Source organism: Lepidochelys kempii, chromosome 2, assembly GCF_965140265.1.
Source record: "Lepidochelys kempii isolate rLepKem1 chromosome 2, rLepKem1.hap2, whole genome shotgun sequence".
In the NCBI taxonomy this organism is placed as follows: domain Eukaryota; kingdom Metazoa; phylum Chordata; order Testudines; family Cheloniidae; genus Lepidochelys; species Lepidochelys kempii.
Window position 1 is genome coordinate 74,337,175 of NC_133257.1, and position 25,059 is coordinate 74,362,233.

The 25,059-nt window shown below is 42.1% G+C and overlaps 3 protein-coding genes and 1 long non-coding RNA gene across 9 annotated transcripts in view; 2 read left to right on the forward strand and 2 right to left on the reverse strand.

Annotated features, from left to right (window-relative positions):
- PRKDC (protein kinase, DNA-activated, catalytic subunit) overlaps window positions 1–3,686 on the forward strand; it is a 154,490-nt gene extending 150,804 nt beyond the window's left edge. Inside the window, exon 86 of the mRNA XM_073331241.1 lies at window positions 1,604–3,686. Within this exon, the coding sequence (XP_073187342.1) occupies window positions 1,604–1,808 (205 nt within the window). The 3' untranslated portion in view covers window positions 1,809–3,686. The remainder of the gene's footprint in view (window positions 1–1,603) is intronic.
- On the reverse strand, window positions 2,895–12,841 carry LOC140906731 (uncharacterized). The gene is made up of 4 exons (XR_012157222.1): window positions 12,496–12,841; window positions 11,652–11,772; window positions 8,151–8,203; window positions 2,895–2,918 (listed from the first exon to the last, which is right to left on the reverse strand). It is a non-coding gene; the product is annotated as an uncharacterized lncRNA (long non-coding RNA).
- A 704-nt stretch (window positions 12,842–13,545) lies between these two features.
- On the forward strand, window positions 13,546–15,347 carry CEBPD (CCAAT enhancer binding protein delta). Its single transcript, XM_073331251.1, has one exon. The coding sequence runs from the start codon at window positions 13,877–13,879 to the stop codon at window positions 14,807–14,809; it is 933 nt and encodes a 310-aa protein (XP_073187352.1). The 5' UTR covers window positions 13,546–13,876; the 3' UTR covers window positions 14,810–15,347.
- Window positions 15,348–16,969: 1,622 nt separating this feature from the next.
- SPIDR (scaffold protein involved in DNA repair) overlaps window positions 16,970–25,059 on the reverse strand; it is a 340,912-nt gene continuing 332,822 nt past the window's right edge. For all 6 annotated transcript variants that reach the window (XM_073331247.1, XM_073331245.1, XM_073331242.1 and 3 more), the window contains 4 exons: window positions 21,952–22,045; window positions 20,567–20,681; window positions 19,537–19,590; window positions 16,970–17,656 (listed from right to left, as the gene is read on the reverse strand). In XM_073331247.1, the coding sequence (XP_073187348.1) occupies window positions 17,531–17,656; window positions 19,537–19,590; window positions 20,567–20,681; window positions 21,952–22,045 (389 nt within the window). In that variant the 3' untranslated portion in view covers window positions 16,970–17,530. The remainder of the gene's footprint in view (window positions 17,657–19,536; window positions 19,591–20,566; window positions 20,682–21,951; window positions 22,046–25,059) is intronic.

Below are 25,059 nucleotides of genomic sequence, written 5' to 3' on the forward strand. Positions count from 1 at the left end.
TACCCCGTATCTATCTCCTGAGTGTCCTTGTTCCAGCTCCGTTTTCCTTTCTACTTCTGAGCATTTATTTTTCTTGGCAGCATCTGTGGCCACACCATGTAAGCCTAGTTATTTCCCACCCCTCACAAGCTGTTGCTCTTCATAAAGCTTTGCAGGTAGAGGTGGAATTTGAATGGACTCTACAAAAAAACAGTAGTCTAGCAGGAATGTTGAGGCAACTGTAAGGGAGGCATACAAGTAAATTAACTAGTTTAAATTGCCTAGGAATGTGATGGGCTACTGAGATTTAATCAGCTCAGTCAAGATTGGCTCAAGCTAGAAATCACAATATTTTAGTCTTTAAAATTCAATTAACCCCTTCTGTTTAAATTCATTTGGGGTTGGTGCAATGAATGAAAAGCTTGTTTAAAATTATACAAATACTTTACAAATGGCTGAATAGGAAGGTGCAATTGGTATCATTCAGGAGAGCTGTGACAGCAACAGGTTTGATTGCCTTTAGGTTGCTGAGTGTGACAGAATGAGTGAGCTGTTTTCTGCTCTGGCCTCCATAGGTGAGGCAGACTTTGCAGAAAGCAACTGGCTGCCTTTTTTCAGATGAGCACTTGGCAGGTGAGGGAGGGGAGAAACAGTACAATACAAGTAACAGTTTGATTGAGAGGCTTATAGAAATTCTGTATATGTCTATATTGTATCTGGGAGCGAGATTCCCAGACTGGGCCACCAGACTTGTGGTTTGCTCAAGTAGCTATGCAGATAGTGCTTTAACGGTGCGGCTCAGAAGCCGGGGCAGGGGTGGTTTTCAGAGCCCAAGCTGCTATGTCAAAGCACTGTCTCCACAGCTACTTCTAGCACATGAGTGCAAGCCCCCTTAACACAAGTCTGTGGACTCAGTCTGGGAATCTTGCTCCCAGATGCAGTGTCGACATACCCTGTGAGATTTTCAAAGACTTGAGCTCAAGCTGAAGATGTTCATAGTAAATGCTCACAGATGAGGGAAGAACCTGAGATCACTCATTTAAGGACCTGATCTTGACTTGCTTAGCATTCTAAACACCTATTGAGTCAAGAACGCTCACTGTGACAGGTTCGGTCACAGAGACCCCCTTGGGACTGTCACCTGATGTGCAGGCCGACGCCTTTGTTTACATGTTAGTTTGAACCCTTTCCCAGGAAAGCTCAGATGTGGATTGGTGTCTCCTAAAGTCCATTGTCAGTTAGGTGTTCCTTGATCGGACTATTCTCAGTAAGTGCCCATACTCAGAAAGCTGACCAAATACTTCCCTGAGGCTACTTAGAATCAAACACATTGAGATACAAGTACATAGCCATTATTCATAACTTCAAATACAAAAATGATACACACATACAGGCAGCATAATCATGACCAGCAAATTACAACCTTTCTATAGACACCTTACCTTGACCTCCTTTGTACAAGATTTAGTCCAACTAGAAGATCTTGGTTGCAACAATGATCTATACGTCACAGTTCACGTCAATAACGGCACACTCACTACCTCATAGGATTAGGCCTTAAAGCTCTCATTTAAAAATAAAAAATCCAAGGTCTGGATTTTCAGAGTTTTCTTTTTTTTTTCAGTGATGAATTACGACTGGGCCACGAGAAATCACCTGCCTACAGGGAATATGTAGCTGTAGCTCAGGGAAGCAGAGATCACAACATCCGAGCCAAAGAACCAGAGGATGGGCTTTTGGAAGAAATCCAAGTGAAATGCCTTATAGATCAAGCAACAGACCCCAATCTCCTTGGCAGAGTTTGGGAAGGATGGGAGCCCTGGATGTGAAAGAAAGGATATAAGGAAATAATCAAATGGAGTGTTCTCTAAGCCAAACCACTACTGTCAAGTTACTGTGTAGTGGGGGAGGAGCATGGATAGAAAAACAATTAATTTGTGTTTTCCACACTGGTAAGTCTGAACTGATTAAGGGCTGTGATACTGTGGTAGAACTTACTCAAAGATGACAATTATGAACCAATGTCTCTGTACTAGGAACCTGAAAGGAATATGGTAATTGTGCTGAAGGCTAAGGCCCATGATATTAAGCTATTGTATTTAATAGAAGAAACCACAAACAAAATAACCACACAAGCTTTGAAGAGATGTTTACATGCTGTATTGTTTAATCCACACAAAGAGTGATTAGATAAATGTCAACACATACAGCCTACTGAATGATACACATAGAAATCTCTCATTTTTAAAAGTAGCAGTCAGTTGCTATAATACCAGTTATGACTACAAAACAGCCTATTTTAACAGTTATAGGAGATGTTTAGTAAGTTGTGACTGTATATTATAAAGATGTTTAAATTAATGCAAAACAATAAAACTGCAAAGTTTTCATGTTTTAAGAATCCTATTTAACAAAAGTGTTGAATCCATACCTGAAAACAGGCATTGCTGGCGTCTCTACCGTTTTCTGCTGTGAATGAGCTGGACAATGTAGTCTATTGTTTTCCAGTACTTGCTTATGAGGAGATTTAAGGCGGGAAAGTCTGACTTTAGTCACACCAAGAGCACGAGGCTCTATTGTAAAGCAGTTTTTTAGAGGTAACTTCTGTGCCAAACAAAGTGCAGCAGGTATTATATGGGGATGAATTACTGTCTTTCAAAATATTATGACTAGTTATTAACATGAATTCATTTAAGAAGACATTTCCCATTGACATTTTAATAATGCGTGATTATCATGGAGCAGTGAACAAGTATAAAATAACTTTAAAAAATGAAAAGCAAGCACCTTTGACTTCTCTGCAGCTGTAGGCTCTTCTTTGCAACTGTTATTAGTCATTTCAGCCCTACTCAGGGCTGCTTCTACACTGACTTCCTTTCCCTGGCATCAGTTTCAACCTGAAAGCAGACGGACCATCAGTCTCTCTGCTGGATAAGAACCTATAAGACAAATACGAGCTGGTAAATGTATAAAATGAAGCTAATGAGCATAAAGGGGATTGTTCAGAGTTGGAAACTGAATGGCACAAAGAAGCAACAATTAAAATTTCTGGGAGGTTTTTTTCCCCCATCTAAAAATGTTTGACATTTTAACACCCTTTCTAGACCATAAATGCTGAGAGTTTTGCTTTGTTCACTTTGACTCAGTTCTAGCACTGTAAATCAATATCTCCGAATTCTTGGTCAACAGCATTTTGAATGAATACAACCGAGTCTGGGGCCATACTTGATCTTTATTGGGAAAACCATTGGCACAAAAACTCCTGGGTGCTGTACAGGAGGTTTGTCTATTAAAAAATAAAAACATAAGCTGTAGAATAAGTAATAGCTCATTTCTAAATTAGTAGTTTTAGGACACTTACTCACTAAAGAAGCTAAACTGCTCTTTTCCACTCTTAAATTGCAGGGCACTATATATGCAAAGTTGTTTTTTTTGTCCGCTGCAACATGTGCAATGTAGTAATGTGCTTTATATACTCACCTTTTTATGATTCTTCTGAATGCATTTTGCTCATTTTTATCTTTGATATTAATAAAGGAGACAACATGACTTAAGGCTGTCTGTGTGGAAGAACTGTGTGTCTCGCCAAGGCCACCTTATTCTAAAGTCATAAAGCACAGTGGTCATAACCATACAGCTAAAGGTAGCCTGTAAGGGGTTTAGAAGCTCAAATAACCTGGTTGGCACCTGACCAAAAGGACCAGTGAGGAAAGAAGATACTTTCAAATCTTGGGGGGGTGGGGGGAGGGGAGGCTTTGTTTGTGGGTGTGGGGGGTGTATGTGTGAAAGCCGAGAAGCATCAGGTCAGAAAACTCCTCCTAAAATCATCCAAAAATAAGTCTCAAATTGCAAAAAGAGTAAGTAAATAAGGCAAGGTGCATTAGATTTATCTTTTGTTTTTAGCTTGTGAATTTTCCCTGTGCTAAGAGGGAGGTTTAGCCCTGTTTTTTGTAACTTTAAAGTTTTGCCTAGAGGGGAATCCTCTGTGTTTTGAATCTGATTACCCTGTAAAGTTACCTTCCATCCTGATTCTACAGAGGTGCTTCCTTTCCTTTTTTTTTCTTATAAAGTTCTGTTTTTTAAGAATCTGGACTACCTGTTTGGTAGGTAGATTATTCGCAAGCCTCCCCAGGAAAGGGGGTGAAGGGCCTTGGGGGGATATTTTAGGGAACAGGAACTCCAAGTGGTCCTTTTCTTGAATCTTTGTCTAACTCACTTGATGGTGGCAGCAGTACCCATCCAAGGACAAGGAAGGATTTGTGCCTTGGGGAAGCTTTTAATCTAAGCTGGTAGAAATAAGCTCAGGGGGTCTTTCATGCAGGTCCCCACATCTGTACCCTAGAGTTCAGAGTGGGGAGGGAATCCTGACAACAGTAAAGAATCATAGAATATCAGGGTTGGAAGGGACTTCAGAAGGTCACCTAGTCCAATCTCCTGCTCAAAGCAGGACCAATCCCCAACTAAATCATCCCAGCCAGGGCTTTGTCAAGCCTGACCTTAAAAACCTCAAAGGAAGGAGATTCCACCACCTCCCCAGGTAACCCATTCCAGTGCTTCACCACCCTCCCGGTGAAAATGTTTTTCCAAATATCCAACCTAAACCTCCCCCACTGCAACTTGAGACCATTACTCCTTGTTCTGTCATCTGCTACCACTGAGAATAGTCTAGATCCATCCTCTTTGGAACTCCCTTTCAGGTAGTTGAAAGCATCTATCAAATCCCCCCTCATTCTTCTCTTCCGCAGACTAAACAATCCCAGTTCCCTCAGCCTCTCCTCAGAAGTCGTGTGTTCAGTCCCCTAATCATTTTTGTTGCCCTCTGCTGGACATTTCCCAATTTTTCCACATCCTTCTTGTAGTGTGGGGCCCAAAATTGGACACAGTACTCCAGATGAGGCCTCACCATTGTCCAGTAGAGGAGAACGATCACGTCCCTGCATCTGCTGGCAAGGCCCCTACTTATACAGCCCAAAATGCCGTTAGCCTTCTTGGCAACAAGGGCAAACTGTTGACTCATACCCAGCTTCTCATCCATTGTAACCTCTAGGTCCTTTTCTGCAGAACTGTTGCCTAGCCATTCGGTCCCTAGTCTGTAGCGGTGCATGGCATTCTTCTGTCCTAAGTGCAGGACTCTGCACTTGTCCTTGTTGAACCTCATCAGATTTCTTTTGGCCCAATCCTCTAATTTGTCTAGGTCCCTCTAATTTGTCTACCTCTCCTCCCAGTTTAGTGTCATCAGAAAACTTGCTGAGGGTGCCATCCACACCATTCTCCAGATCGTTAATGAAGATATTGAACAAAACCGGCCCCAGGACTGACCCTTGGGGCACTCCACTTGATACTGGCTGCCAACTAGACATGGAGCCATTGATCACTACCCATTGAGCCTGACAATCTAGCCAGCCTTCTATCCACCTTATAGTCCAAGAGTCACATGACTTCTGAACTGAACTCAGCTTTTCAAGTGGCTGACTCCAAGGAGGTGTTAAATTGCCCTTTTTGCACATTCCTCTTATACTTGCTGAGTACTTTGACCTGTAAAATAGATAGTGTAGGCTTACAGTTTAACCAGAGTTTTTCATATAGGAGTTTTGAAGCTTTCACAAGGAATTTGCAGTTTTCTGACTAGGCACTGCAATTTTTATTTTTTTATTTTTTTTTTAAATTGGACACTTAAGTTGCCCCAACATTCTCAGAAGGGGTTTGTATAAAGGATTCTGTAATGGGACTTTTGAAGTGAGAGCCAACACCCAATGCCATTGTCCCAGCCAGCCACACTTTTTCAAGGGAAAGGAAGTTGTGATGAATGTGGACTGCTAGAGGATCAGGGGAGGGAAAAATAGACCACCAAAAAGATATACATACCCGTTCTGAGTAGTGTAAGAGCTTGAGAGTTACCAATGGAAGCCTTTGATATAGCCCAGCTGCTGAAACACTCACTAATTGTCCAAGGGCACCAATTTATCATGTGCTTTCTACCTCGATGATTATTTTTAGATATAAAAGTGAAGTCTGATTTATAAGCAACAGACCACTCAGTCCTATGAGTGATGTGATACAGATACTACTCTAGCTCACTATGACAGCCACTTCCTCCATGCAGGAATTAACCCATCCAAGCTGAAGGTTTTAATAAGGTTATTTATATTTTCACTGGCACCACCTCCAGGCCATTGACTTTACTAAGTTATCCAGTCAGGAATACACCTCTGAGACTTCACTATCTAGTTGTAAAGGTCTGTTAAACCAACCCCATCATTTAATCCTTTCAACTGTTGTGCTGTACTGAGTTGCAGCTCTATATCTAAATACATACATGTCAAAAACAAAGACTAAATGCCAGGGCAGAGGCTAACAGACAAATAACATGGAGCAACAGGCAAGGTATGGGAAGGTGCTGACACAATAACAACCTCAAAAAGGAAGGTTTTTTTCGTAGAGTGAGTTTTCAGAAGAAGGCTACAAGAACCTATTTGGCACACAGGAAGTGGGAGACCGTTTCAACTGGCTTAAAAGAAGGTGATAAATAGAATAACTGAATAATTAGCCACAAAGTTTGGGTTAACAAAAATATTACCTATTCTTACATTGAACTGGTTAAAACAAGCAGATACACTAGATTAGCTAAAGAAAAATACATTAATTGAATGCAGGAAATTATACAAACAATAGGAGTAAAAAAATACAAATTCTGCTGAATAACTAATAAAAATAAACTACTTAGAATATGTAAATACTCCTGATCACACATTCTTTGGAGGGAAAAAAAAAACCCATCAATCATCTTTCAGCATTGCTCTGCTGGTTTGCAATTTGGGATACTGTTCCATCCCCTTAAAAAAAAAAAAAAAGACACCATTGTCCATGACCAACTCCAGCATCCTTTCCTAGAGATTACTGATGAAGTTCATGTTCTTCTCACACATCAGCACTATCTTTCCCCATCCTAACTTAAGCTATGTCTATACTACAGATGTTACAGCAACAGAAGGGTTTTTTCTGTCACTTTATTTAATCTATCCCTCCAAGATGTGATAGCTAGGTTGATGGAAGAATTCTTTAGTTGACCTTGCTTAGGTCAACTTAACTATGTTGACCTCGCTTAGGTCAACTTAACTATGGCTCTCAAGGGTGTGAATTTTTTCACACACTCCAACTGACATAGCTAGGTACACCTCAGTTTTACGTGTAGACCAGGCCCTAGATCTGAGTTGTTAGGTGTTTGCACCTTGCTTTCCTCATATATATCCCAAGGAACCTGCAAGGTGTTCCAGAGCAGAGTTTGTTTGGTTACTGTGTCTGTTATAGGGTAAAGGCCCCTTCAGCAACTAGTCTGCCCTCATGCTGAAGGGTTTGGTTAGAAGCTCCACACAATTAGATAAAGCAGTTTTATTGAAGGAATGATATTCTTTGAGAACCCTGTCCACAAACTTACTTTATGCATAATCTTGAATATGCTAAGGATTGTTACCCAAATATAATTGCTCTAAAACTTATTCAACGTTGTAGTCGCTAACCTATGACCAAGGGTGTGGGACTATCGTCTGAGTCAGTCCATTGCTGCTAATATGACTGGCTATGAAAAGATGTAGATATGAAATGTATACAGAAACTTTGACGCTTTTTAAAAAGCAACTAAGCAAAAATACAATGACCATCTAGCCTGGGGAGTGGGGTGTCAGTAACAGCAGAACTCAGAGGCATTTTAGTGTATCACATAAATGTTGTTTATCTGTTCTACTGTCAATAGAAAGATATGGTGTCTGGAAATACAAATATTTCATTTTACAGCAACATTTTAACTCCTGTTTCCATTTTACTTAAATATTCTTCCTATTGCAAGGTGCTGCTTTTCCTAGGACTTACTACCTTGCTTTCAAGCAGATGGCATAGCTATTTTGCATTCATCAAACACTGTTAAGATTTCAATCACATGAAATACAGAAGGCATTTTCCCATTTGTTCTAAGCCTGATATTCTGCTCCTTCCTATTGGCATCAATGGTAAAACTGACTTCAGAAGGAACAGATCAGATTCACAATGTCTAGGTCTGATATTTCATTAGACAAAAGCAGAGTTCTCTTCCTGCTGCGACACCAGTATCATCTTAAGACTGAAAAGTGGCATCCTAAAATCCAATGTTAAAATCCAATCAATATTAAATAAAATACCTTTTCCTGGCACGGTTCCATTCCACCAGGGTCACTTCATGACTAATTCCGCTCTGGGGAAGAGAACATACTTTAGCTAGCTGATTAGCAACACAGTTAAGTACAGGCAATTATGGATGTGCTTTCTATGGAACAATGTGGTTTCTAAGATAATTTGTCATGTGCCAGAAACACTACCCATAAAGCAGTTCCTTCCAGCTGATCTATGGACCATCCCATAAAGAATGTGTGAGAGAGGAAAAACTAGTCGAACACTTGTGAACTAAGCTTGATCCCAGAGAGATAAAGTGCCTTCCCCTATGTTCTATACGTCCTGCGAGGTAAACTAATGACCTTTTAGTGCATCTGCAGGGAAGAGTACAGTAACACCTTTACAAGTAACACCTTTTAGCTGACTTTCAGGCTGCTAGGCCGAAGTTTGTAGGGCATGTAGTCACAATATAAACAGATGCCATAGTGCTAACTAGGATGGAAAAACAAAACAAAAAACCACCCACAAAATTGGCGCGTAGCACATTTATGTAGGTGAGAAAAGTCTTCTATAGAAATGTATTCTGTCTGGCATGGAGAAATACAGCATGCACGTGTCACTACTGCGTCTACATACAACAGACAAAAGTGGCAGCACCCTCCATATTCTTGTGTCAAGAAACAAAACACCGGCCTACTAAATGTTCTCAAATTAAGTGTAGCGCCACCTCTATTGTAACAGAAATTGTCAACATAGGTCAGAGATTGGGCCGAAATAATTTAACATTGTTATAGTTGGATGGAAAGGACTCCTCCCAATGCCAAAGATTCTTTCTTTCTTTGATAGGAACTCACTTCCCTCTGTGCATCAGCACCATCATGAAAGGCAGCATTGCCCTGAGAATAGGTTTTGCCAACCAAGCCTTGGCAGAGCCAAAAAAATGCTGCACTGAACAAAAGCTGTATCCGTTTCAAGATTAATACCCTGTCAGCTAAAATAACTTCTAATTTATACATTTTTTGAAACAGGCTGAGAGGATTTTCAAAGGTCAGTAGAAATGGAATATGGCATCACAGATTATGCCAAGGAACGTGAGCTTTAAATAATAAGCAAGTTAAATTTTGTATCAATAGCTACTAGGCACAGGCTGAGACTATTTAATTTTTGCTAGAGCTATACATTGATATATATATATCGCTCCAAAACAAATGATTAGGGTGGATAATTCCAGATCAGAATGTAAAACAGGCTGGGGAGTTTATGCATCTGGTTTAGAAATGTTGGAAAATTGCCAAGTTTTGTTTAGAAAGTAGGCCTTATGGACATTAGAAAAACTTGTACCTGCCAACAATGGTGCATCTGAGCTAGAGATAATGAAAAACAGACTTTTATCATAGTGGTAAAAATGCTTGAGCCATGTCTAAACCTCAGTCCTGCCGTACCATTTTTGGCTGTTGTGGCAATATGGATGTTACATTTTGTAGTGTAGACACTCACATGTAGCATATGCAAAGGTTGTTGAATGTTTTATCTATAGTAATTCATAAGTTTAAACAATTTAAAAATTATTTTAAATAGACAAAAAATTATGGGAATAGTATTAGGTTTCAAAATCGTGAATAATGAGAATGGACAGAAAGGAGTTTGTGGCTTCAGTGTCCAGATAGATTACAGGTATGTATGCACTCATCAGATTAGGAAGCATTGTGAACTCGGAGATCACCTAGAGACGTGCGAGACAGAGTCCATTGCTGATCTTTACTACAATACAACCTATTTACAAATGAAATAATATAAAATGAAGGTACTTGTTTGAGCCACCTAAAATGAATATTGATTTATAAAGGTATATTTTGTGTTACAAAAATACAATTATGTTAATATATCCTCAATCATGCAACCCTAATTCATGTGAAAGTTAAACTCAGTGGGGACTATTGATGTAACTAAGAGTTGCATGATCAAGTCCAGAGAGAGCAAACTGAAGCTATGCCTACCAGCTTGTCTAACTACACTTATATAGCTAAAGCCCGGTACAACTTGTGTGTGTAAAGTAATACAACCCCATAGTAAGGACAGTTGTACTGGTACGAAGATGCTTGAGGTAGTATAGCTCAGTGGTTCTCAAACTGTGGGTCAGGACCCCATAAAGCCAGGGCTGGCCTAGACTTGCTGGGGCCCAGGGCCAAAACTGAAGCCCGAACCCCACCGCCCAGGTCCAAAGCCCAAGGACTTCAGCTTGGGTGGTGGAGATCAGGTTACAGGCCCTCTGCCTGGGGCTGAAGCCCTTGGGCTTTGGCTTTCATCCCCGGCCTGGAGCAGTGGGGCTTGGCTTTGGCTCAGGTGGGCTCAGGATTCAGTTTCCCCCTCCCGAGGTCATATAGTAATTTTTGTGGTCAGAATGGGGTTGTGGTGCACTGAAGTTTGAGAACTCCCGGTATAGCTTATTTCCATAACGGAAGAAGAATAAATTATAGCTGTATAACTGCATCCACACAAGGGGGGTGTCATCCTGTAACTATTTTGGTTGAAACAAACAAACAAAATGCACACCACTAATTGTAATAGTTAAGGCAGTACAAAAACTACTGTATGTAGACCAGACTGTAGCACTGTCCTTTTAAAGTCTACCTATGAAGAGAGAAACTAGGCAACTCATTTTGAATATTAATTGCTTTAGCTAATTCTCTTAAAAAAACAAGCAAACTTATTTTGATAAACAATTTTATTTTCCCTTTTGTTAACAGTCAGGGGACTATTCTTTTAAAATGTTTGGGAGATGGGAAAACTTCATATTACACATTGTATCTTTAATTTTTAATTACATTAATTTTGTTTCAGGTATACTTGTTCATTTACCAGTATCAATTACTGATTTTAAAGTATGAATATATTCATCAAAACTTTTTTTAATAGGCAGCTGAAGGGAGGAGGGTAAGAGAGATTACTGTGCAACTAAACTGTCTTCATTTTACTCTCTAAAGTGTCTAAAACCATAAATCTACATTTATAACCTTGTTGCTGTCAGAAGAACATCTTGTAATGAAATGTACAGGCAAGCATATTGTCAGTTAAAACAGATTGTCCCAATCTGTCAGGCTGAGTTCTTGCCTTTTTAGTAACCACAGTAATTTCTCCTAAACTAACTGAACCTCAGGAGGGCACTAGAGTGACATTCACAAAGTGAAATACTCAGGTGTATGTATGTTTATTTTGTAAATATATACTGATTCCTCTTTAAAGTCTCCATTGGAAAAAGTTGTATTTTCTACACTCATTTACATTACATGTGCCAGGTCAAAAGGTGAAGAATTTACCCATCAAAATGTCAAGCAAGCCACCACTGGTATGCAATCCTCCAGCCAATATGAATGATGGAGGTGGTGTTCATTTGACAAGACTAGACTGCAAACCAGTGGGAAGATTTCCTAAACTCTATTAGTGTTTTTATAAGCTTTCACATCACCAACAATGTCTGAGCCTAATTAGTTATATAAAGAACTTTTAATGACCATATGTTTTTACAGTACCTTTCACTGTGGAGGATCTCAAAATGTTTGTGTCAGAGCAAGCAGAATACTTTGTTCACTGCTGCCATCAAATGGGGGAGGCGGCAGCCCTTTAAAAGCCCACAGCAACAGTTCTATAAACCTGTGTGGTGATAATATCTAGTTTTAGAGGTAGGTATTTAGGAAGACAAGCTTTTCTGTATGTAATACCTAATCCTGCAGTGATTGCTCAAGCAAAACTCATTAAAGTAGATTGCCCCTGAGGTCATGGTATCAGAACCCCTCCCCCCCACGTGTTAGTGACTGTAATCTAGTATGGCATAAAGCCCTTGGCAGGAGGGCTGGTGCTGAGAATGCGGGGAGGTGTATTACTATACTGGAACCTTTGGGAAAGGATAGGGACATTCTCATTCCTCATAAATGCTTGCTACAAGTCAGGTCAGTTCCACTTAAAAAAAAAAAAGAAAAGAAAAAAAAGTTCATCATTCCTTCCTTGCTAAGAAACCCAAATTAACTATTTATTTGGAGTGTTACTTTATAGTTTTCAGAGTAGCAGCCGTGTTAGTCTGTATTCGCAAAAAGAACAGGAGTACTTGTGGCACCTTAGAGACTAACACATTTATTTGAGCATAAGCATCCGATGAAGCGAGCTGGAGCTCACGAAAGCTCATGCTCAAATAAATTGGTTAGTCTCTAAGGTGCCACAAGTTCTCCTTTTCTTTTTACTTTATCGTGCCACGAGCTGCAACCCCTTCACAAGGCTGTGCAGACGATCATCATGGCCAGCAAAATCGCGCAAAACGAAACAGAGAAACGACCGTGTTCCTAAAGCAGCACACTTTACACTTTATTAGTCACGACTTACCTCTAGGAAAACCCTCTCAAGGTGAGCGATTGTTTAAAGACCGTCACTGGGAACCGGGACACCCGGGCGGTCTCTTCCGCGGCTGTGGGTGTCAGTGTAACACCCCCCTCCCCCCCGCGCTCTTTGCGTGACCTACATTGCAGCCTGAGCTGCCAAATACCGACATAGCCAACATTCAGCCACAAGAGGGCAATGCGTACCAAGGAGGCAAATCACTTCATGGTTTTGAATGCAGCCCGAGTATTGCCTATGGTGCTAAAATCTATCACATGGTCAAACAAACAGCACAAAGCTATCCCCCCCCCCCCCGTCGCTCCATGCAGTGTGTACGTGCCAGTTCGCCTGTCAAAACCACGAGGCGCCGCACGGCCCTGCGAGGACGCAATAAGTGTGAACACGTTTAGAAAAGACAGCGGACGCACGAGGGAGCGGAGCCTTGTTACGGGGGGGAAATTCATCGGCCAGGCGGAGTGTCCCTCTAAACCGTGGCTGATGCCGAGCCTTGCAATACGCAAGCTGCGAGCTACGCCCAGCCTCAGGTGCAGCAGGCGAAGTACCGCTCGCCGCCACCTCACTAGGCAGCGCACCGGGCGAAGGTGAGCCGTCCCCTCGGCAGGCTGGCACCCAGCGCCAGCCACGGGAGTCCTCGGCTCTGCCCCGGCGACGCTGAGCTTTGCGAAATCAGCCGCTGGCTTCTGGCGCTGCTCTGGGGCTTAACAGTTACCCTGGTCCTGCCCAGGGGACACGTTTGCAGCCCACGTGCATTGCTCGTGTACGGTTCAGGGCAAGTGGTTTCTCGCCCCCGCCCCCTTCCCCAGGAACCCGAGCAGCGCAAACCCCCATAAACAGGAAGGTGGGAATGAGACCAGCAAGTCCCGCCGCCTGTTACGGGCGCGTTCCCAGCGGCAGCCGGCGGCGCTCGCCCGGGCTCCGGCTCGGTGGCGGAAGCAGCCCGACCTCCCCCAACTTGCTGCTGCTGCTGCAAAGATTTAGGCGGCGCAGCCTCGGCTCCGCGCCCCCCGGCAGCGGCGCAGGGCAAACCCCTCCCCTCGCGCGGCACAGCCCCGGGCCCGAGGGATTCCAGTAACACGCTCGCCCCGTCACCGGGGCAGGGGGGCGGGGCCGGGGCCAGATAAAAGCGGGGCAGGCGGCGGCTCCCAGGTTCAGACTAGCTGACCCGGTGTCGGAACAACCTCCTCGTGGGCACGGGCCTGGGCGCTCCCAGCGTGACACGCCGCCGGGCAGGGTGAGCCCGGGAGCAGCCTCCAGCCCAGCCGGACAGCCGAGGGGGAGCCCCTCCCGTGTGGCGGCGCGAACAGCCCGCGGAGCCCGGGCCCCGCTGCGCCCCCGTCAGCCCTGCGCCGCCGCCGCCCGCTCTCCGATGAGCGCCGCCGCCCTGTACAGCCTGGACTCCCCGGCATGCTACAGGAACTGGTCCCTGGAGCCGGCCAACTTCTACGACACTAAGGCGGGCGGCGGCGGGCTGAGCCCCTCCTGCAAGCCCGGGAGCGGCGGCATGAGCGCCGAGGAGCAGGGGGGCGGCAGCAGCAGCCTGGCCGAGCTGAGCGCCGCCGCCCCGGCCATGTACGAGGACGAGAGCGCCATCGACTTCAGCTCCTACATCGACTCCATGTCGGCGGTGCCCAACCTGGAGCTGTGCAACGACGAGCTCTTCGCCGACCTCTTCAACAGCAACCACAAGGCGGAGCGGGGCGGCGACTACGGCGAGTACCTGCCGCCGGCGGGCCGCGACCCCGCCAAGGACTTCGGCGGCGCCCTGCTGGGTGGCGAGCCTCGGCCCGGCTCCTCCTCCGCCCCGCGGGCCGCCCTGAAGCGGGAGCCGGACTGGAGCGACAGGGACCTCTCCGCCTCCCTGCTGCCCTCGCAGGTCGCCACCTGCGCCCAGACCATCATGAACCTGAGCGGGCAGCCCACGCCGCCCACCTCGCCCGAGCCCGCGGGCAGCAGCTCGCCGTCCAGCTGCAGCACCAGGTCCCCCTCGTCGTCCTCCTCCTGCGGGCAGGGGGCGGCGGCAGGCAAAGAGCGGAGCGGCAAGAAGTGGGTGGACAGGTTCAGCCCCGAGTACCGGCAGCGCCGGGAGCGCAACAACATCGCCGTGCGCAAGAGCCGCGACAAGGCGAAGCGCCGCAACCAGGAGATGCAGCAGAAGCTGCTGGAGCTGTCGGCCGAGAACGAGAAGCTGCACAAGAAGATCGAGCAGCTGAGCCGGGACTTGACCAGCCTCCGGCACTTCTTCAAGCAGCTGCCTGGCGCCTCCTTCCTGCAGCCCGGCTCGGGCACCGACTGCCGGTAACTCAGTGGGCAGGGACGCGAGGGACTGTGACTGCCTTATCCTACCAATACCTCAGAGACCTCCACGGAGCAGCCGCGCTGCAGAGGCGGGACTGGCCTACCTGCGGCGGGGACGGTGCCTCAGGACTGCGGAGGGGGCCGCCGCCGCTGCTCGGCTCCCTAAGCGGCATGAAGGGAGAGAGGAAGACAACAGTGAAATTGTGCTGGATTTCAGTTTCTTTTGAATGTTGTAGCAAGAGTGGGCTAGGACCCTGGGTCTTTAACGGCCAAACTTGCAAAAAAATTCTAGCGAGAGAGAGAGAGAGAAAAGGAAAAAAAAGCTAAACTTTTGTGTTTTTTTCCCCTTAAATTATTTTTGTAATAGTTGTTTTTGTTCTTTCTACATTTTACTCATATTGATGCAGCTATGGTACATTTGTAAAAATGATTCAAAAAACCCTCTTTATACTGTAGATAGTAGGAGGAAAAAGACTGAGCATGCTCAACCTTTTATATCAATTTTTACAGCATTTCTAAAAATAAAAAAGCATTTTTAATCACTTCTGCTTCATGTCTTTGCCCTATGCTTTGGAGCCTTGGGTTGAGTGTAAATGCAACAGGTGGAGCGGTACTTCTCAGGAGTTACAAACATGCATAGTATGATTAATATGGAAATGTGATTCATCAGTAAAACCCAGACTGGAGGTGTGCTTTAAGTACAACTTTTAAAAAAAAGTTTAATTTTAAATTAGGAAAAAACTAATAGGCTTATTTAGTGCACTAAATCTTTTAAACATCTCAAAAGAAAATGGAGGCAACACTTTGGTATTCATTAATAGGGTTAAAATTCATGTCTGCCAGTATAATGGTTATAAAGTATACCTTCCTGCACCCCCTACATTCTGCTATACCAACGTTGAGTCAGTAATTACTATTTATAACAACAGTTCAAGCTAACTGATCCACCAATGGCTGAACTCTTAACAACAAGTAGGCCATTTCCTACCATGGTTCTCAAGTAGCATAATAAAACACAGGGGAAGCTAAGTTTTGCTATTAAACTGGTAAATCCTCAAGACAACAGAGCTCCCACTGTAAAATACCCCAAAATCAGGTCAAGCCATGTATACTATTACTTGTACAAAGAGGTTTTAAGGCTATGAAGTCTCAGGAAAAATGCATTCCTTGTGGAATGAACAGGTTATTTACATTATTGCTGCAAGTACATACATCTTTAGTTTCTTGTATGGATACATTTTAGTATTCTGAATCCTACTCAGTGAACAAACTGACCACCTTTGCTGTGCAGTTCTACTGACAGTGAGGGTCCAAGAGGCAGAACTGACACTGAAAATAACTGCATATATTTAAGTCAATTTAGTCACCTAAATTTGTTCATAATCTGGAAGGAAACTTATTAGCAGCACAGCATGTGTGGGGGCAGCAGTGGCCTGCAGAAAACCAACCTAATGCTGCAAACACTACCAGGGTGTAGTGCTTACCTGCAGAAAATAGTTCCATAGATTTCAGTGGGACTATTCACAGCAGTAAGTATTACACCTGGTATTTGATGGACTAGGCCCACTGTTTGTAGCTTTTTCTTAAGGTAAAACAGCTAAGGAAGAAAAGGTCTTTTTTTGACTCAAAGGCTTGGTTATTCATTAGTGCTCAAAAGAGTGCCTAAAAGTCATTCTGTTATCTCAGATTACCCCAGAAATGACTAGCAGGAGACCGATTTACAGTTATTTGTCTATTCAATAGCCACAAATCAGGTAGGAAAATCTTTTCAGCATGCAAAACTAGTTACTGTATAACTCTGGTCTATTGTTTTTTCATTAAGTGCAGACAATGTGCTCTGTGCTGTACAGGACAAAGAAAAAAATCAGTTGGTACCTTAATAACCTTACAGTCTAGTCTTACATTAAAGTTCAGTTATGAACACAAAAGATTAAGGTTATAACGATGTCTCCATAGCTACATGCAGCTATCAGAACAATTATACCACTCCTGAACCAGTTTGTTCTTTGCTCTTCATACACATTTATACTATACAATGAAACATCCACCTCATGGGAAGTTCGATGCCACACTATTTCTATATTTAGACTATGACTAACTTATAAAACACTAGCTCAATATACCTTTGACACCATTTATCATATCTGAAAGATAATGAGGCTCATTAAAATCTGTATTTGTAATATTTATTGCAGTGTGGTAATAACGTTACAGTTCAGTATCAATGGTGTGCAGTGTATAATGCATCTGGAAATTGTTATTAAAACAGATAGCTTAATTAAGGTCCACCACTCATGGTAAAACCCTTATTCCAAAAATAACATTTAAAATGTTATTCTTTTGATACACACACAAGTATTGATACATACACAATATTCATAACACCCATTATAAAAAAATCACCAAAAACACGCTTTACAAACATTCAAACCTCCAGAACAAGTTGTTTTACATTCATGAACATTTACTCCAACAGAACACTCTCAAGAACTATACTCTTAAATTCTGGACTGATCAAAAACACAATAGAAACATTCAAAAAATCAAGATTTTTAAAAAATTATATTTAGCTTTTTTAAGTTTAGCAATAATATATTTTCTAAATCACAGTTTTAATAAACTACCTCACTATATCATGCTTGCATTATACATTATCTGTGGGCATAGTTATCAAATAACCACATTACAAAGTCCATAGACGATATAGTAGCTGACAGCATTCGGTTTAGTTTCTTCCTGCTTCCAGGACAATTTCCTCCAATCCAACACAGCTAGGATGGTTGGTTACAGACTGGACATAGCAGTTTAATAACCCCACCTCCTTTCCCAGCACACTCTTCAACTCATAACTCTGTAGTGATAAAGGCATGTTGATTAAACAAACAGTACTGTACGTTCTGTTCACACAACTCAGAGATAGAGTGTAAGGTCCTCTTCCAGTGTACAACATTTTTACTGCTCAAAAAGGAAGCTAAACAAAATAAGATGGTGAAATGCTGCTACAAAGAATGTACTTAGTCTGATAAACGAATTAGATTTTCAATAATTTTAGAAATAAAACAATTCCCAGCAGTCGCAGTTAGAATGGATCTCACGGTCAGGCTCTTAAAACTGCAGTAGGTATAATGGCTACTGCAATCTAGCACCCAGTCCATGAAAGCATAACCAATTGCTTCTTTATATAGCTTTCTTGGACACCCAAGGATTTTGCATGTGATAGGGCACTGTGTGTGTGCATGGTCTGTAAGAAGGTAACCAAAGAAAAAAATCCCATTAGAAATAAAACCTTAAAACAAAACCAAAAAAAACTTTACACCTGTTCCTGTACTGTCCTACATATATAGTTATAATAATTTGCATTTATATAGCTTTTTCTGTTTAAGGATCACAATATAGCTTAATACTAATTGTGCCTCAACATTTCTGTGGGGTAAGTACTACTATATTCATTTTATAGTGTGGTACACTAAGGTATAACGGTTAGGTGATTTGTCCAAGGTTACACAGAAAGATGGTAGAACCAGGATTAGAAAATAGGAGTAGTGGCTGTTCGAACCAGGCTTGAAAAGACATTTTTATTTGAAGCCCACACTAACTTTGGCAAAAATTACAATTTGAAGTGATATTTCTTATGCTTAGTCTTTCCCTAAATGTGTTTTCTTTTTAAAATAACACTGCAGTTTGAATTAGTGCAGTATAGGGGGGTGGAGTGGGGTGGGGGGAAGTTATCACTGGATTTCAACTAGAAGGAAAAAAAAACCCCTCCAAACAGCAAGTTTTCGGGTGTAATCTTTCTGGATAACTGGCAAATATTCTTAAGACTTAAAGCATGAAAATGAGTTTCTTTGGGTTTTGTTTGTTTTAGTTAACTAACCCAACTCACTCAAAAAAGGGCTACATTATTTTGTCATACTTTCCAAACAAAAAATAGTTAATGGAAAGAAGCTTGTGTCAAATGACATTTGAATAGACTTCGGAATTGAGTGTGCAAGTACTCTATCAAACACTGGCTTTGTATTCAAGAGTTGCAGGAAGATTATTAATCATTTTAAAAACGGTCTTCTATAAACCATAAGTCTATTAGCTTACATATACTAAAGTATCTACAATATAAAAGAGCAGGAAACAATTCACTGCAAAATAATTTTAAGAAAAACTTTCCACTTAAAATATTCCTTATAAATCAAATTAATACAGTGTATTGTGTTAGTGACAACTAAACATACCATATAAAACACAAGACAAGCAAATAGGGCTATACTGATGATATCTCAGACCAAGAGAGTAACCACTTGATGACTGTCTTATAGCGCATGGTTGCTTGTGTTTCATGTATCTGTGGTTTGATTTATTTGGGTTCCAATAAAACAATTTATTATATATTTTACAGGTTTTTTTCGTGCTGCTTCCTATGATGAAACTTCAGTGACAGTTACTTGAGAGCAATTGGGTCTGGGTGTTAGAAGAAAGAACTAGCGGGCCAGGACTCTTGGTTTTGTCACTGACTTGCACTAAGTGCCCATCTGTAAATAAGTGTACTGTCAGGGTGTAGTGAGACTCTGTTTTTTCCTAAGCATTCCCAGATTCCCAAATGAAAGATGCTATATAAGAACAAAGTATTCTTAGCATGTTTACATACAGCTCAGAACAGCTACTGTCCACTTTGGAACTCTGCCTCTAAACTAAAATTCAAGAAATTTCAATTTCTTTATTTATCTTATGTATACCTACCCCATCCTCACTGGATGATGACATCAGGACAGAAGAAATTGTTTTTTGTAGCAGCTGCAATAAGAAAGTGAAAGGAGGACAAGACAAAAATCATATTTATGTGTAACATTCACTTTCCATGTTAAAAGTGAAAACTAGTATCTTGAGACTAGAAATGTCTGTCCAATGTTTTACAATGCAGTTGACTGACAAAACCAAAAGACCTAAGAGTAATACTGAAAAAGAACTTCAGGATGCGAGTCAAAACACCCATATTTCCTTTAAGCTATGGCCTAAAGTTGGCTCATTGAAGAATACTTTTAGGGATATTAGATAGGGTGGGATCTGAGTTACCCAGGAAAGAATTTTCTGTAGTATCTGGCTGATGAATCTTGCCCATATGCTCAGGGTTTAGCTGATCGCCACATTTGGGGTCAGGAAGGAATTTTCCTCCAGGGCAGATTGGAAGAGGCTCTGGAGGTTTTTCGCCTTCCTCTGTAGCATGGAGCACGGGTCACTTGCTGGAGGATTCTCTGCTCCTTGAAGTCTTTAAACCACGATTTGAGGACTTCAATAGCTCAGACATAGGTGAGAGGTTTTTTTGCAGGAGTGGTGGGTGAAATTCTCTGGCCTGCATTGTGCAGGAGGTCAGACTAGATGATCATAATGGTCCCTTCTTACCTAAATATCTATGAATCTATGAATACATGTGCATGGCTCATTACTTCCTAAGGGCCCAATCCAGCCAAGTTCTTCAATGGGAGTTGTTGGTGCTCAGCACCTTGTAGGAAGTGCTCAGCATTTTGTGGGATGAAGCTCTTAAGAGTGAACTCAAGGGGTGTTTTACCTGAGTAAGGACTGCAGGATTAGACCCTTAATCTCCATTTCAGTACCACATTAATTTTAGGATTTTCTTTTTGTTGTATTAACAAAGTTATCATTTTTCTTCCATCAGGGGCTGCATAGAAAATTGTGTCTCAGAGCACCTGATATCAACACACCTACCCTCAATATACTGGATACAATTAGCACTTTTATTATCTACACTCACCTTTACTTTCACAGTACAATGAGGTCGGGATGGACAGTGCAGAAAGACTTCCAGTTGCATTTTGAGAACTGGTAAAATTACTGTTTGGGAGCACAGGCTGCAGTAATATGATCCCCTGAAACATATGTGAACAAATAGTGATGGAAGAGACATATGAAAGACAAGTATCAGTCATCAGATCAGAGGGCAAATAAGTAAACGATGTACTGATTTTGGCCCTGATTCAGCGAAGTACTCAAGCATGCTTAAGTCTCATTGATTTATCACATGAATAAAATTAAGCACATGGTTAAATGCTTTGCTGAACTGGGGTTTTATGGAATAAATTTACATTACATTATTAGCTAAATAACAGCAAAACTTCCTTCAAATGATAGGGTCTGATCCATTGGAAAACACACACAGAGGCACTACTAATAACATACTTAAAAAAACCTACCAAAATATAGGGCAATCTTTGTATTTTCGGCTTGCGGTTTTTCAGGGGAAATTATATATAACACAGTACACAGTGAATTTTTTTAAATTTTTGTTGTAAATATTCCTTTATCCCTTTAACTGTAAATTACCAGAATCTGGAATCAAAATAACTCTATCCCTCTTTATGTATCTTGTCACTAGAAGACATCCTTTTTTTCTTCCCTTTACACTATGCCTACAGCATTATTGTCTTGTGCTGTCATCCCATCAAGGTCTTTAAAACTATGCAAGATGAGACTAGGTAAGTACTTAGATGGTAGACTTCCCAAGAACTTTCTGGTGGGAAGTAGCATTGGTAATTCAGCTGCTAGAATTTGTGCTGAGAGGTAGCATTTGTAATTTAATTGGTAGAGTTCTTCCTGAGCCAGTGCTGAACCAATGTCCCAGGATGCAGTTGCCCCAGTGTCCCTTTCAACATAACAGATACCCTTTGCTTCGAGCCCTGAAAGGTTCTGAGAAATCAGACTTGACAGCTGTGATCTATTTGTAGAAAAGTGTCATTTTTATTCAGGTTATAAACTTAACAGGCCTGATTCTCCTCTCATTTACATTAATGTAAAAGAAGGAGTAACACAGAAGTTAACTAATACATACCAGTAAAAAGTGAGAGACGTACTATATCCATACCAGTTTGAGGTAACCTACAAAAATATATCATAGCAAACTCATACCATTTTGAGGAAGACCTACTTGTGTCTTCCTTAATAGGTGAATCTTACCCTTACTGGTTGTGTCATTCCATCAGCAATAAAAATCCTGCAGTTTTGTCCCTCTCCCTCCCAACTCCCCCGTGTAGCTGTTGTGGGAGAATACAGACAGACAACTTTGTAGGAATGAGTGTACCACATATGGCTGCATCTGCACAAAAAAACCCTTGGTACATCAAGCACCACACTGATTCTTACCTATCCTGTGGATGCTGCTCCAGTTTTCCATTGCCACATCTGTTACATGTGGGCCAAGAGAAGGCAGTGCTCTCGTTAACTCCAGAGACGGTGCCTAAAAAAACAATGAAATTCTCACAAAGGTATAATATATGATGGTGAATACAACTACCCAGGGAGGGAGTTCTCCAGGTGAAGGAGGAGCGACTACCTGACCCTTGGGTGAGTTTGTTGTCTTTGTTAGCATGCTTGCTGCTTGACTGAAGTATATAGTGTGGTCTGTTTGTTAGGGGTGCCATGTGCTGAGCCAAGCAGCCTGCTAGGCAAGGCTGAGAACTTCTTAACAAGGCTTTGATCCCTAAGCCCTTTAACACCCATTAACCATTAACTCAGTAAGAAAGGGGGCTTAAAAAGCCAGCTCCTAAGTGACTAGAAGAGCTAGCGAAAAAGGAGCAGCTAATGGGAGTTTTGTAAGGGAGTGGGAGAACTAGATACACCTGATTAACATTCTCTAAACTTAGGGCAATAACTACCTACGCTCTTCCCCCCCCCCCCCCAAAAAAAGAGACAGACAAAACCAAACAAAAAGCTGCAGGAGTAAAAAGAATGCAGGCAAAGTCCAGCAGCAGAGTGGGGGTTATCCAGTTTACTACACTGAATGCAGCATGTATGATTACCTGCCTTGGGAGCAGGTGGCATGTGTGTGCATAGGTGCTCGAAGTAGAGGTGCTGGGGGTGCTGCCACACCCCCTAGCTTGAAGTGGTTTCCATCATATACAGGGTTTACAGTTTGGTTCAGTGGCTCTCAGCACCCCCACTATACAAATTGTTCCAACATTCCTGTATGTGTGTATACACTGCAAGGAGCTCATGGCCTCAGAGACCAAGTACAGGCTCTGGAGACCAGAGTGGCTCAACTGGAGGAGCTAAGGGAGACAGAAAGGTACATAGATAAGACTTTCCGGGACATGGTAGAGTGGTCCCACTGACAGCTTCTGTGCTGCTGAGGACTGAAGTCTCAGGGAAGAAGAATATCAAAGTAGGGCAAAGGAAACGGTCCCATAGTTGGGACCCTCCCCCAAGATGATGTCATGGTCTCCCTTCACACTGAGGATACCTCTTCAGGGGAGAGAATCCCAGTTATTACAAAGAAACAGGTAATAGTAATGGGAGCTGATAATCAGAAATACAGAAAGCTGGGTTTGTGATGACCAGGAGAACCGCATGGTGAATTGCCTGCTGGGTGTGAAGGTTGCGGATCTCTCGAGACATCTAGACAGGCTTATGTGCAGTGCTGGGGAGAAGCGGCTGGTCATGGTACATGTAGATACCAATGACATAGGGAAAGGTAGGAAAGAGGTCCTGGATGCCAAATTGAGGCTCCTAGGTTAGAGATTGACCCAGGACCAGGACTTCAGTTCTCTGAAATGCTTCCTGTTCCATGCAAAGGGCCAGATAGACAAGCAGAAGTGCAGGGTCTCAATGCAGGGATGAGATGATGATATAAGAGTTTAGATTTATTAGGCACTGGGAAACCTTTTGGTAGAGCAAGAGCCTAAACAGGAAGGATGGGCTCCACCTAAGCCAAAACAGTACCAGATTGCTGGCATGTAAAATTAAAAACGTTGCAGAGCAAGGGCTGGGAGAAAGCTGACAGGTGTGGAGGAGCACATGGTTCAGATAAAGACATCCCTTAGGGAAGGATCTATTAATAGAGATTCTCTATATCCTAGTGAGGAGAGGATGGAAGTTGGTAAAGTACAGATAGGAAATGAAGAGAAATGAAAGAAGCATCCCATTTAATTATATCACGTAATGGCAGACAGCTAAAAGTGACAAATTTTATAAATGCTTGTATACAAATGCTAGCAGTCTAAATACTCAGAGGGGTGAAATTGAGTGCCTGATATTAAATGAGAATATTGATATAACAGGCATTTCAGAAACTTGGTGGAATGATGATAATCGATGGGACATGGTAATGCCAGGGTACAAAGTATATAAGAATGACAGATTAGGTCATACTGGTGGGGGAGTGGCATTATACATGAAAGAAAGCAGAGTCAAATGTAGTGAAAATCTTAAATGAATCAAATTGTACCATAGAATCTTTATGGATAAAAATTCCATGCTTGAATAATAAGAATATAGCCGTAGGAATATACTGCTGACCATCTGATCAGGATGGTGATGGTGACTGTGAAATACTCTGGAAAATTAGAGAGGATATAAAAATAGAAAACTCAATAATGGGGGATTTCAACTATCCTCACATTGATTGGGTACATGTTACCTCGGGATGGGAAGCAGAGATAAAGTTTCTTGACATCATAAATGACTGTTCCTTAGAGCAGCTAGTCCTGGAACCCAAAAGAGGGGCAATTCTTGATATAGTCCTAAGTGGAGCACAGGAGCTGATCCAACAGGTGAATTTAGCTGAACCGCTTGGTAATAGTAATTTACAGGCTGGTAAGACTAATTTCAGTACCAGGCAAATTGGTTAAAACTACAGTAAAGAACAGAATTATCAGACACATAGATGAAAAAATTTGTTGAGGGAAGAGTCAACATCGCTTTTGTAGAAGGAAATCATGCCTCACCAATCTATTAGAATCCTTTGAGGGGTTCAAAAAACACGTGGACCAGGGTGATCCAACAGATATAGTGTAGTTGGACTTTCAGAAAGCTTCTAGCAAACAGAGACTAGAGGCACCATCCCTGCCCATGCTAGCTAATAGAAGCTGGGAGTGGACGACAGGGGATGGATTACTCAAAGACTGCCTGTTCTGTTTATTCCCTCTGAAGCACCTGGCAGTGGTCACTGTCTGAAGACAGGATACTGGGCTATATGAACCATTGGTCTGACTTAGTAAAGGCATTCTTATGTTCTCATTACTTCATTGTTTTCAGTTTAATAATTCCTCTTCTTTCTTTGCAGATGAACATCTGACAGCAGGCAATGGCTTTCCAATCATCAACAAAGTGGGCAAATGAAGAAAAAAATCTGACAATACAATTATGAGTCCTTCATTTTAATGTCAGGGTGCATCAGAAATTCAAATACTTCAAAAAAGTATTTAAATCTCCATTTCTTTCATTTAAAACTAAAGCTCCAAGCAGATTTTTTTT